The sequence below is a fragment of the Peromyscus leucopus genome, chromosome 7 (assembly GCF_004664715.2).
Source record: "Peromyscus leucopus breed LL Stock chromosome 7, UCI_PerLeu_2.1, whole genome shotgun sequence".
NCBI classification, from domain to species: domain Eukaryota; kingdom Metazoa; phylum Chordata; class Mammalia; order Rodentia; family Cricetidae; genus Peromyscus; species Peromyscus leucopus.
The window spans coordinates 41435997-41455177 of NC_051069.1; the positions used below are offsets into that span (position 1 = coordinate 41435997).

The 19181-nt window shown below is 43.4% G+C and overlaps 1 protein-coding gene across 1 annotated transcript in view; it reads left to right on the top strand.

The window, feature by feature from the left end:
• Positions 1-259: 259 nt before the first annotated feature.
• Positions 260-19181, top strand: part of Aplp2 (amyloid beta precursor like protein 2) — a 69890-nt gene continuing 50968 nt past the window's right edge. Inside the window, 1 exon segment of the mRNA XM_028858985.2 lies at positions 260-469. Coding sequence (XP_028714818.2) covers positions 278-469 — 192 coding nt within the window. The 5' untranslated portion in view covers positions 260-277.

Consider the following 19181-nt stretch of genomic DNA (forward strand, 5'->3'; position numbering starts at 1 on the left):
CACGGTCTGCCCCGCGAGCACTCGTGCGCCCCCGGGCCTCGGGTCCGGAGCGGGGGCGGGGCTGGCCGCGGATGGGGGCGGGGCCATGCGGGGGCGCGCGGTGGGCGGGGAGGGGAGCGAGCGCGTCCATGCCGTGATTGGGTCTGGGCTGAGCAAGGGGCGGTATCTTAGGCCAGTTATGCGGGCTCGTATTGGGCCCCGCCGAAGAAGGGCGTGGTTTTGTGAAGTCAGTTCCGGTCGGTGTAAAACCCCCGGGGCGGCGGCGAACGGGCTTCAGATGCTTCTGGGTCGCGGTGCGAAAAGCGCTCTGGTCCCGCTGTGCGTGAGAGCGGGAGAGTCCAGCGCCACAGCTACCCGGAGAGGGATGGCGGCCACAGGGACCGCGGCCGCCGAGGCCGCCGGCAAGCTTCTTGTCCTGCTGCTGCTCGGGCTTACGGCGCCCGCCGCGGCTCTGGCTGGCTACATCGAGGTGAGGACCGGCCGAGCGCCGGAGCGGCGTCTCCTCTGGCCGCCGGTGAGCGCGGCCTGCGGGCGGTCGTGGGTCCGCGGCTGGGGGCGCGGCGCGAGGTTCGGCGCCGCTGCGGGTTGCCTACCCCAACCCCCCGCCTGCGCGCCTCAGCTTTGCGCAGAGCTTAGCGCCGAGGTCGGGCTGCCTCCGCCACCGCCGCAGAGGCCAAATGAAAGGCGTCGGGGCTGCGGGGCCGCCCCAGCCCCCTACCCGCCGGCGGCGCCGCCGCATCCTCGGGGACACCGCACCGCGCGCCCTCCCTCCCTCGGGACGGTGTGCGCCTCGGCCGTGCGCCTTGCGGCTCCGCGGCGCTCTAAATGGGGGCGGCCGGCCGGCGCGCCATCCCTGGTCCCCGCAGCGATCGCGGGGCCGCGGCTCGCACCTGGCGGCCGGCGCGCAGCCTTGGGTGGCCAGGTGGACTTGGCGGTGGGGATGCGGCTCCAGCCCTGGCGAGCGGCCGAGATGCCGAGGGAGCCGGGTGAGGAGACGCCGCCGGGACAGCGGGGCGCTCTGCGCCCTCCCTCGCTTCCAGCCCTTTGCCCAAGTCTGGCAAACTAGGGAGCCCAGCTTTCCTGCTCCCGCGAACGTTGAGTCTTTAGGGAAGGTACTCGCCAGTACATCGGGAAAGCCTTGCAGGGGTACTTTCTCCCACGGGTTGCTCTGCACCAGAGGTCACCCCTGTTAACATCTCTGTTTGCTCTGGTGGAGTGGCCGGGGTCCCTGGTGGTTGGCGGGAGTTCAGGCCGCTGGAAGAGGCGGGTGTGGAACGGGTACTGCGGCGTGCTCTGCACCTAGCCTCCCCCGCAAGAACCCTCTGTCGCCGAGGGAGACGTGGGACTTTGTTTACCTGCTTTCTCGAAATAGTGCTTGAACCGTCGGCCTCGAGTGTGTGTTTCTGGTGCAGTTGATTTCTTCTTGTGCCTGTTCGTTGTATTTAAAAGTCACCGTGGTTTTCTGCGTGTTGAGCTAATGTCAGAGATTGCATTTGATTAAATAGGGATTACCTGAGAATTTTGTGAGTCAAACCCCAGCTTAGGATGTATTCATTTGTACAGGATGTGTAAATATTTCTTCGGGTAGAAGAGATCTAATGAGGAAAAATCCTCCGGATGGAACAGATCAAGAAAACCTTTATATTCATCCTGCTTACAACTTTTGACTGGGGTGGGGGAAAGGTTGTTAAGTCTTAAGTAGAAATGGTTAATGTTTATATACACCAACTTTTAGATTATTTTACCCTCCACTCAATAGGTAGTGTGGTCTCGGATAAGCTGTCTTGTGGAAACAGCTACATAAAGCAGGATAAGAGAAGGGGGGTGGGGGTAAGGAAATTAGGTTTTATAGATTAAGTGGGAAGTAATGGGTCAGGGTGTCAAAGACCATTGTTCACACTCAGCCTCACTTCCTACTGGTGTGAGAAACTTGAGGCATTAGTGAATTGGTAACAAAGAATCCATCAGTTTTAAAGAATCCGTTTAACACAGGTCTCCAGGGGGAAAAATAGCATTATCAGAATTTGTTGTTATGGATTAATTTTGACTGTTAGCTACACTGTTCAATTGAAAAGTCTGGCTAAACAAAGTAAGAAACGTTTTTGCAAAACGCTTTTAAAATGGTGTTTGGTGGCTGTGCGTTCGTGGCACATGCCTTTAATCCCAGCACTCAGGAAGCAGAGACAGGTGAATCTCTGTGAGTTCGAGGCCAGCCGGGGCCTATATATAGAGTGAGTTCCAGGACAGCCAGGACTGTTTCACAGAGAAACCCTGTCTCGAAAACAAAAGAAAAATGGTGTTTTGTGGAAACTTCGTTTCCTTGGAACTATGTTTTTTTTCACACTATCATCTTTTCAAGTGGTCTTTACTTTTGCTGACTGGCAGAATTTTATTCACGTGTATAATTTGTATTTACTGTCAGGCAAAGGATTGCTAAAGCCTTAATTTAGATGAGAATGGCTTAAATCAGGATGTCTTTGAGAAGGCCCTTATTGAGATTAGCCAAAGGGATTCCGGCCAAATCCCTGATCAAGTTGCTTGGCACAGAATTATTGATTGGCGAATCTTTAGTGTTGCTTGGTGTTGACTAAATTAATCTCTTACACCTGTTTTTTTTTTTTTTTTTTAACCACCTCTCTGCTCAGGCACTTCCTTTCATAAATCCCAGGGCAAGTTCTCTTGTGTTTAAGTCTTACTTAGGAACCACAGGATTTGTGTTTGTGCCCAAACTGCTCCCATTACCATGGATGTCTAAGCTTCTGAGACCCAGCACTTGAATTTGCTCTGCTACATCTGCAAGCCATCTTTTGACGGGCTGTGTCCAGGAAACTCAAGTACAGCAACCAAGGTGGAAAGGCTTTGAGGTATTTGTGAAAGGTAGTGTGGGACTGTTGAGTTGTATCAAGGTAATGCTTCTGTTATACCTGTATTTTAAAAACACTGTTGGTAACAGGAACTAAATTAAATCTTAGCAATCTGGTCCTGTTTTGTAGAAGGAATTTATTTCATTCCCATCTAAATCAGAGCAGTCACATAGTGTGGCCGCCCAGTGAGTGGAATCCTGCTTGCTACATGCTTTATATGGTTGAGGGAAGGCATTCTTCATTGGAGTTTATATTTGAAATTTTGAAAGGAAAAATCTTTGAAATATTTTTTAAAATTTTATTATTTGTGTTTATGTGTGTGTGTTGTATTGGTGTTGAGTGTATGGCGTGTGTGTGCCCTTGGAGGCCAAAACAGGTTGTTGGGTTCTGTGGAGCTGGAGGTACAGGTGGTTGACCGTGAGCCACCTGATGTGCGTTCTGGGCTCCAGACTCCGGGGACCGCTGAGCCACGTCTCCAGCCCTCTTTAAAATATTCCTGAGACTCTGTTCATTTATTTATTTCGTGGTGGTCACAGGAGACTGCGGGAGTCACTTCTCCGCTTCACTGTGGAGGCCCTGTAGAGCGATCTCAATTGGTCAGGCCTGGCCCCAATGCCTTTCTCCACCGAGGCATCTCACTGACTGGGAAAACAAATGCTGAAGCAACTTCATTTCCTGAATCTGCTTTTAAAAGTTCATCTTAGGAGATAAAACACAACCAAGTATTTTCCTATGAAACGGTAGCTTCTGAATTGAGATGTCTTATGAAGTGTGACATACAGAAGGATGTGACAACTTAGTATGAAAAATTTCGAGTATATCAACTTTATATTATTAATGTGTCTACGTTGTTTTTTCAGTTTCTTTGTGCTCTGAAGTGGCTGCTAGAAAATTGACCCCTACCTGTGGAAGCTCCTTTGTATTTCTTGTGCACAGGTTTGCTCAGCTGCTCACTGCTGTTCCTGCGCGTGTTGTTGTTAGCACAACTTTTGAATGTATTATGCTACCCCCAAATAGTCTCACTTCAAGTTGCTGATATGAGCCCTGTTTTTTTTTTCGGGGGAGGGGGAATGGGGTGATTTTTTTTTTTTTAATTTAATTAATTTTTTTTTTAAATTTATTTTTTCGTCTTTTTTTTTTTTTCTGGAGCCAAGGACCGAACCCAGGGCCTTGTGCTTGCTAGGCAAGCACTCTACCACTGAGCTAAATCCCCAAACCCCCCCCCCCCTTTTTTTTTAAAGCACAATTTTGAATGTTATTTTTTCCCTTGTTGACTTTCTCTTCAGTTCAAATTGTTAGAAATGACTTCAGGCTTACAAAAATGTAAAATTGTGCAAACAACTCTTATGAAATTTACCTGCACTGCATCAACATTCTGAATATTTAGAATTTGCTTTCACATGTGGAGTTGTAGCTCAGTGGCAGAGTGCCCAGCACCCTGGAGTGGAGAAAGAATGTATCATTTGTTCTATTACCGTTATTGTATTTGTCGCTGATCTGTCTGAAGATCAGTTGCATACATTACCCACCCTCTTTGCCCCTGAAAACCTAGAGCAAAGGTTCTTGTACATAACATTGGGACAGTTATGGAACCTGGGAGATTTAATGTTGATACAGTGTTCTGTGTTCTGTATGTATATCAGTTTATTGGTTGATCTGGTCACTTTTTAAAAAAAGCTAATATGCCTTTTGAGCTGTTGGCATTAGTATGTGAGAGGTTATGTAACTTTTCCAAATATAAAGGTCAGATTTTTAACTTATCTGATAGTGTTTTGATTCTGGAAGATTAAAACATAACTTTTCAAGGTTCTTTATTCATTGTTACTGAATTCTCAGGATTTCACTTTTTCTGTTTTTTAGTTGGTGGTTTTATTGTTATTTTCTTTTGTTTTTGTTTTTCAAGACAGGGTTTCTCTGTGTACCCCTGACTGTCCTGGAACTCACTCTGTAGACCAGGCTGGCTTCGAACTCACAGAGATCTGCCTGCTTCTGCCCTTTTCGAGTGCTGGAATTAAGGGCATGCACCACCACTGCCTGGCCAATTTCACATTTCGTGCTTATTGGAGATGTAGGGTCTTGTTATTATGTGTTCTAGGCTGGCCTAAATGTCATAATCCCCCTGGCTCAGGCTGCTGAGTGCTGGGAGTACCAGCATATGCCAGCATACCCAGCTTGCATTTTTCCCTCTTTAAACCATCAAAAGAAAATTTGTATAGGTGATGCATACTTATTGTAAGATTTTAAAAACGTAACAAAACAAATGAAAAGTAGCCTGAAATTATATCATCCAAGGAAATCTGGGAAAATTTTGGTGATGTTTACATTTGGAGAAGTTTTATAAAAGTGGCACATACAGCATATTGAAGCTGGTATCAGCACTTATTATTTTTAATTCTCTTGAAATGAACTACTTACAGAAAATAACTTTTCTGTGTGACTAACGGTTAGGAGCTAATCTGTGTTCAGATTGCAGTTGCTCTGGAAGGGCCAGTTGAGAAGAGAATTCTAAATTGCCTCTAATTCAATTTTTATGTTGTTTTTTAGTGTGATAAACTAGATTACTTCACAGCTTAATTGAGTTTAGTATACTGTACCTTGATTTATAGCTTAAATTGGAAAGTGGACCATGTAGTTGCATTCAGATAGGAAGGGATTCCAGTCCTGTGTATCAAGTACAACAAATAATTCCTTTTCCGAGGGATTAATAACCTAACCATCATGAAATATTTTGTTTTGAGAATTAATTTTTTTTTTTTTTTTTTGAGACGGGTTTCCAACTATTTAGCTTTGATTGGCCCAGAACCTTGCTATGTAGACCAGGCTGGCCTCAAACTCACAGAGCTCTCTCTGACCTCCCAAGTAGTAAGATTAAAGGCATGCTGCCACAGCCAGCTGAGAAGTGAATCTTTTTTTTTTTTTGGGGGGGGTGAGAAGTGAATCTTAAGACCTAAAAGCATGCTAGACAAGCATTCTATCCTGATTTGCATCTCCAGCTGAAGTTTTTTTTTTTTTTTAAATGAGGTCGTCTTAAATTGTATTTGTTTTACTATTATTACTATTACTGTACGTGTATGGGTGTTTTACCTGAATGTGTATCTATACCATGTTCATGCTTGTACCCGAAGATGCCAGATTAGGGAGCCAGATGTTTGGGAACAGGGTGGTTGTGAATCACTCTGAGTGCTAGAGATCGAACCTGGGTCCTCTAGAAGAGCAGCCAGTGCTGTTAACTACTGAGTCATCTCTCCAGCCCCTGTGATCTGTTTTAAAATGGGAAGATTAGAAAGCTGACTATTCATTTATTATTTGTCTAGCTGGTACTACCCTCTCATTGGTTCTGTGCAGGATGCCAAGTGGTAGAGCACTGGAAGCTGCAGCTGTTGCTTCTGCTGTCCAAATGCACTTGCATATGATTCCAGGATTTCATTGGCAGCATCATTGGATGCTGTTTTCAAAAGCTCCTCAGGTAACTGAAATTAGGGAAAAACTGTACCAAATGAGCGGTGCTCCTATCATCAGTGTAGTCTGGTGAAATAGGTATTCTCACTACCAACTAAAAATAAGTCCAGTAGATTCCAGGGTTTGAAGGTCATACAGTCTGGCCAGGGCACGAATCTGTCTCATTCTAAGTCCACTGCTCTTTTCCTATTCCCCACCCCCCGAAGGTTTTTGTAAATTCATGCAAATTATATTATGAACTGATACACACCAACCTTAACTCTTTGATGTCATTGTTAATATTATGGAAGACTTTGCCATTTTACATTTCCCATTGATTATAAAAACCTCTCAGTGAATTTTTTTCTAGAAAGTGCAAGCTCTCTTTTATAGTAAGCTTGTTTTATCTTTGTGTTCTAATACACATACACACAAATTAAGATATTATTCCCTGTAGGGTTGTTGTATCAGAATCAGGGGTATGACATTATTCAGGGAAGAGGCTGTCAGCTCCAGATGTATTTTATAAATCTTGATCAGTGAGCTGTGTAATTAGTAGATTGAGGTTCAGAAAAAAAGTTACATTTTGGCATGGAATAGCTGTAAAGCTAGTCAATTGAGCAACTCACCAGTGATCTTTTTACTCTGCCTTCTTGAGACTCACTTCTCTGAAGATGGTAATGTCCAGAGGAGGAAATTGCCTTGTATGTTTCCTTTTGTGGTGAAGAAACATTTTCCAGTTTGCTGGCAAGAGACTCCCTAAAGGTCTGGCCAAAATTAGTATTGTGTGCTTTTAACCACTGCAAGGCTGTGTGGAAGAGGGGGATAGTCCCACTTCAGTAGTCTCAGATCCCTGGGACCTGCTTTGCAGGAGAGTAGAGCAGCTTTGAATCAAATTGGGCTTGCTTTGAAGAGCTATTGATGGTAGCAATCCTGTGTCTGTTATGAGGACACTCTCCACTGGGGAAGCTCTGTATGAGAGTTGGCTTAAAGAGAAACAAGTAATTCCTCCCTGCTGAATTATTCTGGGTTAAAAGTTAGCTGATGAGATTGATCACTTTACATTGCTCCACTTCCTTTTAAACACAAGTGTGTGCAAGGTGGAAGCCAACCTCAGGCATTTTCTAATCTCTTCTTCTCCGCCTTATTTTTGAGGTAGAGTTTCTGACTAAACCCAGAGCTAGACTTCCTGGCTGGCTTGCCAGCGAACTTCAGGCAGCTACCTGTCTCTGTCCTCCAACCCCAAGCTGGCCTTCAGATGTCACCACCACACCCGACTTTGATGGGTGCTGGGGGAGAAAACTCAGGTCCTGTGCTAGCATGGCGGATAACTTTGGCTGAACTGACTGAGCCAGTTCTCCATCCCCATTATACTTGAGAGATGTCCCCCAGCAGAGTGGGTGGAGGATTATAAGCAAGTGGACTTGGATAAACTGAAGGAGATAGCTTGCCTACGAAGAAGAAAACGGAAGATTTAGTAGTGTGGTAAAATCAAAGACATTTTCAAATTTTTTTTTCTGGAAAACTAAATTTATGACTTGAATGGCAGAAATATGATTTTTATTTGAGAGATGAAGTGTTAGGGCAACATTTATATTACCCCCTTTAATTACAAGTATCACAGCAAAGCACCTTTAAAACTGCTTAGAGCCAACATCTGGTTTTGTTCATCTTAACACTTAAGTGCTTGTTTTGGCCTTCAAGACAACTAGCCAGGCATGGTAGCATACTCCTATAATCTCAGCACCCCAGAGGCTCAGGCAGGAGGATAGAAAGTTAAAGCCCCAAAGGTCAGGCATATAGCACACCTCTGTAATTCCAGGACTTGGGGGGGGGGAAGCAGGACCAGGGGCTTAGGGCTAGCCTGGGCTCTGAACAACAAAAGTAAGACTAACTTCAGACAGAACTAAAGCTTTCAAATGAAGTTATTTTTTGAACTTGCCAGAAGTAACTCTTCCCTTGAGTTTGATTGTTTAGTATGCCTCTTCCTATTCATGTTTTCATAAAACTTGCTGGGGATTTTATTGAGATCTAATACTTTGTTCATTGATGCAGTGTTCATTATTTGAGCCTACTGTGAGGATTTCATGAGGTAAGAATGTGGAAATCACATGTCAAGGTGCCCAAATCACTTGCTGACCTCCCTAGCAAGGCTTTGCACAAGTCTTTTGTTGTTTTAACATTTTTTTGAGAGAGAGAGAGAGAGCTCCAGCGTACCTGTGTGCAAGTGTGTGGGGGTGGGGGTGGGGGGCAGGAATCAGTTCTCTTTCAGCATGTAGATCCCTGGGTATTACACTCAGCAGCAAGTGCCTTTACCTTTCGACCATCTCAGTGCTGTGCCCGCTCCTAACCCAGGTCTCAGTCCAGGGTGGACTTGAACTCCATTTGTAGCAGAGGATGACCTTGACTTTTTTGTAGCAGGCTTTTTCTTTTAAGCCACTAACCAGCTCCCAAAATCATGACACAGAGACTTATTATTAGTTATGAATGCTCTGCCTTAGCTTATGCTTGTTTCTGAGTAGCTTTTTTCTTTTTTTTTTAACCTGTTTCTCTTCATCTACATTTTGTCTTGGGGCGTTCTACCTTTTCTTTCTGTATGTCCTATTTTTATGTCTGCTTCCTTGGTGGCGGGCTGGTGGCTTCCTGGCTGCCTGGCCCCGGGAGTATCCCTCTCTTTCTCTCTCATTTTCTCCTCTCGTTCTTCCCTCTCAAGCCTAGATTTCTCCTCCTCTTATTTATTCTCTCTGTCTGCCAGCCCCACCTATCCCTCCTGCCTAGTTATTGGCCTTTCAGTTTTTTATTAGACCAATCAGATGCCTTAGGCAGGCAAGGTGAAGCAGCAACACATTTTTTCATAATTAAACAAATGTAGCATAAACAAATGTAACACATCTTTACATCTTAACAAAGGCAGCAGAAACAAATTCAACACACCTTTGCCTAATTAAAATAATATTCCACAACACTTTTTTTTTTTTTTAAATAAATAAACCAAGTCTCATTGTGTAACCCCTTTTGGCCTGGAGTTCCCTTTTAGACCAGGCTGGCCTTTAACTCACTGAGATCCCCTTGCCTAATGCCATGCTGTGTTTAACCTTGGCCTTGGATCCTCTTGCTTCTACTTCCCTTTGCTAGAATTACAAGTGTATGCCACCATGCCTGGTTTATACTGTGGTGGGGATGGCACCTGGGGCTGTGGCCATGCTAGGCACACGCTCTGCCAACTGAAATGGCGCCCCGGCTGTCCCGTGCTTATTTTTGAGCTTTCAGAGTTGCTAATGCACAGAAGAAAGTAGTCAAGCATTTTGTTCCGACTCACTTCCAAGGTCAGAAAAGAGCAAACCATGCCTTCTTCCTGTCCTCCAGAGGTGACTATCCTCCAGCCTTTACATATGTATTCTTTGCCTTTCTTTGTAGTCTCAGCAGATGGCCTCATTAAAATTTCCTTTTTTGTTTTTTCAAGATTCATGTAAATGGAATTACTCAATATATTCCTGAGTATGTGGTGTCCTTCACTAAACATGTTTTTGAGAGTACCGAGTGGAAGTGTGGCTCATCGGCTTCTGTTGCAGCATTGTCTGAATAACCACAACTTATTTTGTCCTTGGACACTTGAGTTGTTTTCACTTGGAGTTAAGATGTACTTTTTCCCTGGCTTTACTGAAAGCATTTTTGTTTTCTTAGGCTCTGGGAATTGAACCCAGGGCCTCTACCACTGCACTAATCAATCACCCCCCTCAAAGGATTTATTTTTAAATTTTATGTCTATGTTTTGTCTGTATGTATGTGCACCCTCTGTGTGCCTAGTGCCCTCTGAGGCCAGAAGAGGGTGTTAGATCCCTTGTAACTGAAAGTGTAACTAGTTGAGCTGCTATGTGGATGCTGGGGCTAGAACTTAGGTTCTCTTAACCACTGAACCATCTCCAACCTACCCCTTACTCTCTTAATAATGTTTTTTGAAGAAGTTCTGCTTTTTTCCATTTAGGTATCCAGCACATGTCATACAGATAGTGAGCCTGCTGTTTAATGTCAATATTGACTTTTTTCCTTTTTTTTTTTTTTTTTTTTTTTTTTTTTTTTGCGGGGTGGTGGTGATAGATGTTAAACCCAGGGCTTTACACCTGTGCTAGGCAAGTGCTTTGTGACTGAGATTGTCTCAGATCTTTTCATATTTTATTATGAGTCAGGGTCTTGATGATAAGGTACCCAGAACAGCCTTGAACTTGTGATTCTCGTGCCTAGCCTCCTGGGTGCTAGAATTACAGCTCTGTGCACCACTGCACCACTTTTGTTAAATTTTCTTTATTTGTGATTCTGTTTTAAATTTCTTATGTTCCATTGACCTCTCTGCTCTTGGGCTAAGTAATAAGTTTTATGTTTACTAGAACAAACCCTTTGCAACTTGATTATTTTATCTGATTTTTAAACCCATTTCTTTGTATGTTTACTACATCATCAAAAACATACCTGTTGGAATTTGTTTGGGATTGCACTGAGCTTGTGGATCGTTGGGGGAAATTTGACATTTCCCCAATTGCAGTTGATATTGTAAAATTACCCTTTTGTTCAACAACTTTGCTTGTGTCCAAATTCTAATAATTTACCTGTAACTTTGAAATTTTTGAAGATCTATTCTCTGATTTCTGACTGCTTTATTATGTTCAGTCCATATGAGCATTTTTTTTTTCTTGCTTAATTGCACTGGCTAGAGAACTCTAGTAAATGGTCTATGTAGGTGGAAAAGCTAGAGTTGATAGAGTATCTGTTATCCCTGGTCTCAGCAGGAAGCCGTGTTTACCTTTTATATGATACTTAGAGATCCCAGATAAGTGGTCTTTGACTGTAAACTTACAAAGATGCTTGGTATGAATGGGTGTTTTGCCTGTGAGTCTGTATGTGCATCATAGGTGTGCTGTGCCTGCAAAAACCAGCAAAGGGTGGAACTGGTGTTATAAATGGTTGTGAGCCATCATGTAGGTGCTGGGAATCAAACTTGGGTCCTCTGGAAGAGCAGCCAGTGATTTAACCACCGAGCCATCTCTCTAGCCCTGTGAATGTCCTTCATTCTCCTCCCTGACAAACTTATGGACTCATAGTCTTCCTCTCTCCCTCTACTTTTTTTTTGGATTTGGTTTGCTAAAATTTTGTCTAGAATTTTGCCTTCATGCCCCAAAGTGGGTTTGACATATAACCTGTCAGTCAAAACCAGCCTTCTCATTTAAATATGTTGCTTCATTTCCAGCTATGTGGAGTTTTTTGGTTGTCTTTGTTATTTTAAGCTTAATTGCATTATGGTCAGAGTGTCTATTGTGGTCTATTTGATTGTTGCCTTTGAAATGTCTTGAAACATGCATTTTAAAAAGTTTTTATGTGTATTGGTATTTTGCCTCCATGTACATCTGTAGGAGAGTGTTGGATCCTCTAGAACTGGAATTACAGACAATTGTGAGCTGCAATGTGGGTGCTGGGAATCAAACCCTGGTCCTCTGGAACTTGCTCTGGAGACCAGGCTGGCCCAAACTTGCAAAGATCCGTCAGCCTCTGCTCTGCCTCCTGAGTGCTGGGATTAAAGGTATGCTCCACCATTGCCCAGCATATTTTAATTTTCTGTAACTAAAAAAAGGCATATTTAAAAATTTTTTATTATTTAAGATTTCTTTTTTCTCTCTGTGTTTGTGTGTGTGTGTGTGTGTGCATGCCATGTGTGTCCAGGTGCCCAAGGAGAGCACTAGATCGCCTGGAGTCCATGCTGAGGCACTTATGAGCTGCTGAATATAGGTGCTGAGAACCAAACTTGGGTCCTCTGGAAGACTACCAAGCATTCTTAACCACCGAGGCATCTCCAGCCCCACCACTGCTGTGATTATATACCACCCCTCCCCTTCTTATTTTTAACAACTTTTGCTTTCTCTTTCTGGAAGAAAAAAATGCCTTCATACTTCAAAAATGCTTTCTACCTAATAAGTTTTTGCCTTTACCAGTTTCAAAAAAATATTGAACATATGTGTATAGATGCATACATATATACATTTTTTTTTTTTTTTTTTTTTTTTTTCCCGAGACAGGGTTTCTCTTTGAAAAAGTTCTGGCTGACCTGGAGCTCGCTCTGTAGACCAGGCTGGCCTCGAACTCACAGAGACCCGCCTGCCTCTGCCTCTCCAGTGCTGGGATCAAAGGCATGCGCCACCATGGCCCAGCATATATGCATTTTTGTATGTGCCCACATGTTAGCTTCGAGAATCATTTCTTTTTTCCTTTTTTAAAATTTTGTTTGTATTTTATGTCTAATGCTCCGCGTGGATACCCGCATTCCAGAAGAGGGCATCCAATCCTATTATAGTTGTGAGCCACCCTGTGATTGCTGGGAATTGAATCTGAGTCCTCTGGAAGAGCAGTTCAGTGCCATGTCTCCAGCTCTCAAGCATCATTTTTTTTCTTCCAGAAAGAGGAAGCTGTCCACCTTGTCTTTTGAGATAGGGTTCCTCACTGGGGCTTAGAGTTTACAGTTTAGGGTAGGCTGATGTGTCAACGAGCCCCAGGGATTCACCTGTTTCTGCTCTCCAGTGCTGGGATTACAAGCATGGGTCACTACACACACACACACACACACACACACACACACACACACACACACACACACACACACACACACCGGCCTTTTGAGACAGGGTTTCTCTGTGTAGCCCTGGTGTCTTAGAACCCACTTTGTAGACTAGGCTGGCCTTGAACTCACAGAGATCTGCTTACCTCTACCTCCCAAGTGCTGGGATTAAAGGCATTTGCCACCAGTGCCCGGCCACATCTGCCTTTTTTGTGTGAGTTCTGGTGATTCAACACGTGTCCTCAGAAAATTACTGAAAACAAGATTCTACAAGAACAGCTTAAAAGTAATGAGAGAAAAGAGCTACAGAGTCTGTTTAAAGAATTAACTACATTAACAGCTCACCTCAGTGAGTGATTTATAACCTTTAATACCCAGAAATGAAATATGGTCTTTAAGATGATAAGAGAGCTGGCGTGATGTCTTGGTGGGTAAGGTGCTTATTACTGTGCAGGCCTGACAATCCGAACTTGATCCCCCAGGACCCAAGTAAAGTTGGAAGGGGAGAGCCAACGCCACAAAGTTGTCCTTTGACCTCCACAGACGTTCCAGGACTTGTGCATGCCTTTCATCATACACACGACAACAACAATAATAATAATTTAAAGTGATGAATAGAAATTCTGTCACCAGCCTATTTTAGCAACAGCAGCGAAAGTTTCAGTGCTTTAGCAAGTACAGGTGCTTGCCACTGAGCCTTCATGACCTGCAGGACCTGCGTGGTAGGAGACAGCAGACTCTTGAAGTGGTCCTCCGACCTCCATTGCTATGCTGTGGCACACACACCCGTCCACATCCACTTAGCACAGACGTACACCAGATGTTAAACACAGCACAGTAAAACTGTGTCAATTCCTGTTCCTGAATGTTTCAGATCACTTACATAAATCACTGTTGACTGAGCCATCTCCCCAACTCCTTTATCAATATTTTGTCCTCATGTTTCCATTCTTTCACACAAAAAAATGTTTTTTGTTGAGTTTTGCCTTTAAATATTTTTACTACTGTGTACTTAAGTGCAAATTATTTATTTATTTGTTTTTAAGATAATCTTGCATAGCCTGGGATGGCCTTGAACTCACTCTGTTGCCGAGGATAACAGTGCATGCATGCTCTTCTTTCCTCTGCTGCCCAGTGGCTGGATTGCAAGTGTCCTCTATCACCTGGCTTTTAGTTCTGCATGTGGAATTCTTTGAATATGTGTGATTTGGTGTCTTTCATTAATTTTAGGAAGTTCTCAGTCATTATCTCTTTAAAAATGTCTAAATACAATTTAAATAACTGCTTCTGCCTAATTACCTCTTTTCCTATAGGACTCCAAAAAGTATCTCAAGACATTGCCCCACTGAATGTTGCTGGTTTTTTTTTCCTCTTTGTTTGAGGCAGGGAGTCATGTAGGCCAGGCTGGTATCATCATCTCTGGAAGTAATTGAGATTTGTAAACTACCAGCATGCTAATGGCAGAAGACTTAAATGATATGCATATCTTTGTAATTTGACCATGTAGTGTTTTGTTTTATTTGTGGTGGGGTATGTGGGGTGGGGACCGGGACCAGAGGTTGATGTCTTCCTCAGTCACTCATCACCATATTTTTGAGACAGGGTCTCTTGCTGAGCCTGGGGCTCTCAAATTCAGCTAGATTGGCTGGCCAGTGAGCTTCAAGGACCACCCCCCTTTCTCCTGACAGTTAGATTGCAGATAGCTCCTATGTGCTCGTTTCATGTCACCCCCCTTCTCCTGACAGTTAGATGGCAGATAGCTCCTATGTGCTCGTTTCATGTGTCCTGGGGATCCAAACCAGTCTTCCTGATTGTGCAGCAAGTGCTCTCAGCTACTGACCCATTTCTCCATCTCACATGTTTCTACGATTTCTCTAATAAAAATAGCATGTAGTGGAGTTTTAAAATTCTTTAAGCTGTAGCCTACATTGATATTGCAAAGACTGCCTGGAGGGCTGGAGAGATGGCACAGTGGTTCAGAGCACTTAGCAGAAGACCCGAGTTCCAGTCCCAATGCTCACATTGGGAGTGCTCACAAACACTTGCAACTCCAGTTCTCGGGGGTTTGACACCCTCCTGTAGTCTCTGAAGGCATCTGCACATACATGGTGCACACACTGAGAAGCAGGCACACACAAAACAAAAGATACGTTTCAATTTCTTTTAGATCCTTTCAGGCTATAACTGTGCAAAAGTTGAAGGTGTTGGCATGGTGATCGGTTCATTTGAAGTTCTGCATAGTTAATCATTGCTAGTGAACGTGAGTTGAATTGCTGTGTAAGGTATTGTGACAGTGTAGCTGAAGGCACTATAGTTCCTGAGATGAGTGAAAAATACACTTCTGTGGGCAAAATGAGAGCCAGTGCTCATCCGTGTTTTAATATAGGGTATTTTAATCTGTCTTATACCCCTTCTTTTACTGATTTAATAATAGTTTACATGTCAGCCAAAAGATGCAAAAATTCTCTAAACCACACAATTCAAAATCCATGTCTTTTTGAGTTTGTAGTAAGATATATGTAATAGAAAGTGTATCGTTTTGAAAGTTAACTTTTTGTTGTTGGCAACGTATAATGTGAGATCTATGGATGTAGATTCGTATGTTGGTACACGCGTGTCTGAGTGCACGTGGGAGGTCATTAGCCTTGTTCCTCAGGCACCTTCCACTTGTGTTTTGAGTCAGGGTCTCTCATTGGCGTGCCAGGTAGGCTGAGTGGGCTGGCCAGTGAGCTCCAGGGATCCGCTGTCCCACACCTGTGCTGTGGGATTTGTAATGGACGGCACTGAACCTGGCTTTTTTTTTTTTTTTTTTTTTTTTTTTTGGTTTTTCGAGACAGGGTTTCTCTGTGTAGCTTTGCGCCTTTCCTGGAGCTCACTTGGTAGCCCAGGCTGGCCTCGAACTCACAGAGATCCGCCTGGCTCTGCCTCCCGAGTGCTGGGATTAAAGGCGTGCGCCACCACCGCCCGGCAGAACCTGGCATTTTTATGTGGGTTCTGGGGATCAAACTCAGGTCTGTATTCTTGTGCAATATTCACTTTGCCTACCAAGCTCTCTTGCCAACCCTCTTAAGATTTTAAGTACACAGTACACTGTTAAATATTGGACAGGGTTGTATAGTGGCTCTCTAGAACTTACGAATAGTCTATAAAGAAACTTAAACCTGTTGAATAGTAACTTTTTCTCCCTCCCTCAGCCTCTGGTTATCACAATTCTGATCTGTTTCTATGAATTATACTATTTCAGATGACATATTCTAGTGGGATTATTCAGTTTTTTGCCCTCTGACTGGTTTATTTTATGCAACAATGTCTTCCCTGCTCATCAGTGTTGTTACAAGGCCAGGGTTCCCTCCCTCTCTCTTTCCCTCCCTCCCTCTTCCTCATCTACTCCCCCTCCCCATTTTACTGTTTGACTGCTGGTTCTCCTGCCACCTAGTTCTGGGATTACAGGCCTAAAGTTTTAATTATCTCTTGTTTGCTTTTCTTGCTGGGCATTGAAAAGGGGCCTTGTGGGTGCTAGGCTAGTGGGGTACCCTGTCTTGCATGTTGGTGCTTCAGTGAGTAGTGTCCATATCATGCTGTAGGTCCCTTGGCTATGTAGCCCTATGTGAGATTGCTGGGCTTTGAAGGTTCTGTGCTTTCATTTTTGAGAAACTGCCAAACTGTTTTAAACAGTGACTGTACATTTCACATTCCCATTAGCAGTGGGCAAGGGTTCCAGGTTCTCCATATCCTTGACAATAATTCTTTCCCCTCACAGTTACTAGTTTTCAATAACAGGCATTCTAACTGGAGCAGCATCTTGCTGTGGTATGGGTTTGTGTTTGTTCTGATAACTAGTGGTGCCGAATTGTCCTTTCATGTGGGCTTTTCTTTGAAGACATGTCTTTTCAAAATGTTTGTTTTCAAACTAGACAGTTTGATGCTGTTGAATTGCAGGAGTTCCTTTTATTTTTGTGGATATGGATCAGAGCAGTGACTTGCAAATACTCTGTCCCATGTCTTTTCACTCTTGATAATGCCCTTTGATGTACAAAGTTTTTTAATTTGATTAAGTGAAAATCTTCCATTTCTTCTCTATAGTTACCTGCTTTAATGTCATGTCTGAGAAATTATTGTCATGGAGCTTTCCCCTTAAGATTTCTGAGAGCTGTAGCTTAAAGTTTAGGTGTTCCATAGTTTTGAGTTAATTTGTGTGAGAATGTGTGTACATGTGTGCCTGAAGAAACCAAAGGAGGACATATAGTCCCTTCCTCTGAGACAGGGTCCCTCTGAGTCTGAGGCTCAGTGTTTCAGCTAAACTGACTGTCTGGCAAACTCCTGAGATCCGCCTGCCTCATCCGTGCCCTAGGTTCTATGTGGAAGCTGGGGATTAGATTGCAAGTCCTTTTGCTTTCACAGTGAATGCCCTTACCACGGATTTAGCTCCCTAGGCCCTTCATTTTGTACATAATTTAAGGTAGGGATCCTTCTTTATTCTTAGAGGTTGCTATCTAGTCAGACCATTGGTTTTCAAGGAGCTGTCCTTTGCCTGTTACATGGTCTTGACATCCTTCTCAGAAATCAGTTGGCCATATATACGGTTTATTCCTGAACTCCTTTTCAAGATTCTGAGATCCCATAATGACCTTTATGGTGGCCTTTCTATTTCCTCAAAAAGCTCTGTGGAGATTTGATAAGAGATTGCACTGAGTCTGTAGATTGCTTTGGGTAGTAGTGTTATTTTAACAATATTAAGTCTCCCTATCAGCAAATGCCAAAATTATCTTTCAGTCTTGAGAAGGAATCTAGGGCCTTGTGCATTCTAAGCATACACACTGCTATTGAGTTACATCATTTGCCCAAATGCTAAGGTCTTTAAAGTTAATCATTATAATAATTTTGTAATCGACAGAATCATTCAAATTTTAGTTTATACTTTGCCTTTTGTGTTTGCTAAATTTTGTTCTTTCAGATTGTCAGTCCTCTGTACTCCAAAGCCTAGTATGTTAAATTTAGGTTTAAAAAAAAAAGAAAAAAGAAAAGGGGGGAAAATGCAGCCTACAAACAGTGTGTGACCTGTCCCTGTTTTATTTTGTCCTCACCATGTTAGACTTAAATGTATTTAAATTCTAGGTACATATTTCTGTTTCCAAGTAATAGGAGTTTCAATGCAAAAAATTCTTTCCAGGTTTTGAAGAAACGAGGCTATCTGACAGCAGGAGTCAATTAGAAACAGGCTTCTTTTAGTCCGGGAAGAAATGCTGTGGTCCACCTATCCTGTTTTCTGTTTGTACGGATAGGCATTTGACTTTTCAACCCTTGTTAAAAAGGAAAGAGGAAGAGTTGGTTTAGACATGATCTCATGGCCCCCCTCACCTGTGAGAGGTCTGTTCCAAAATGTGCAGTGGATTTCTGAACCCGCAGAGCCCTGAACTCTTATATCTGCTGTTTTTTCCTGTACGTACGTGCGTGCGTGCGTGCGTGCGTGTGTGCACCTGTGGTAAAGCTTAATTCATAAATTAGGCACAGTAAGCTATACTAGTAAGTAATAAGCAAGGACAGTTTGAACAGCACTGTGATTAAGATAGCATAAACGTATCTTGTGAACTGGACTTGCCCCTTGTGATAGTGTAATATGGTATGTGAAAGGAGCACTTTATGGTGTGCATGCATGCACAAGGTCCTAGGTTTAATCTATACCAAACCATGAGTGAACGGAGGGAGGAAGCAAGAACAAGCAGCCTTGAGGGGCCGCCATCACCGCTTTTGTATTAGGTGGAGTGAAGGTTACTTGAACACACATGCTGTGTTGCTGGAACAGTTTGCTGAGACAGCTACTAAATGACTTAGGTGGGTAGCAACATAGGACAAGGGAATGGTTTGTGCTCTAGGTGGGACAGAGTGCAATTTCATTTTGTGACTCTGAATGGTAAGCAGTTTAGAACTTAAGAATTGTTTATTTCCAGAATTTCTCTTTTAATATTTTTAGCCCACAGTTCTCTGTAGATAATGGAAACCATGGAAAATGAAACTTCAGTAATGAGCTGCTGGTAATTTTTCTCATTCTGCAGTGCACTGAATTGGTGGAACATGCTAGGCATGGGCTCTACCTGAGCTATAATTTATAGCAGAGCCTTTGGTGACTTCTTTATCCCCTTCCCACCACTATTTCTGCTTAACCTTGCATGTTTTTTCTTTAGAGCAACCTTGTCCTAGTTAGCTCTAACTGTGAATTTAACACAGCCTACTGTCACCTGAGAAAGGGAGTCTGTTGAGGGATTGCCCAGATCAGATTG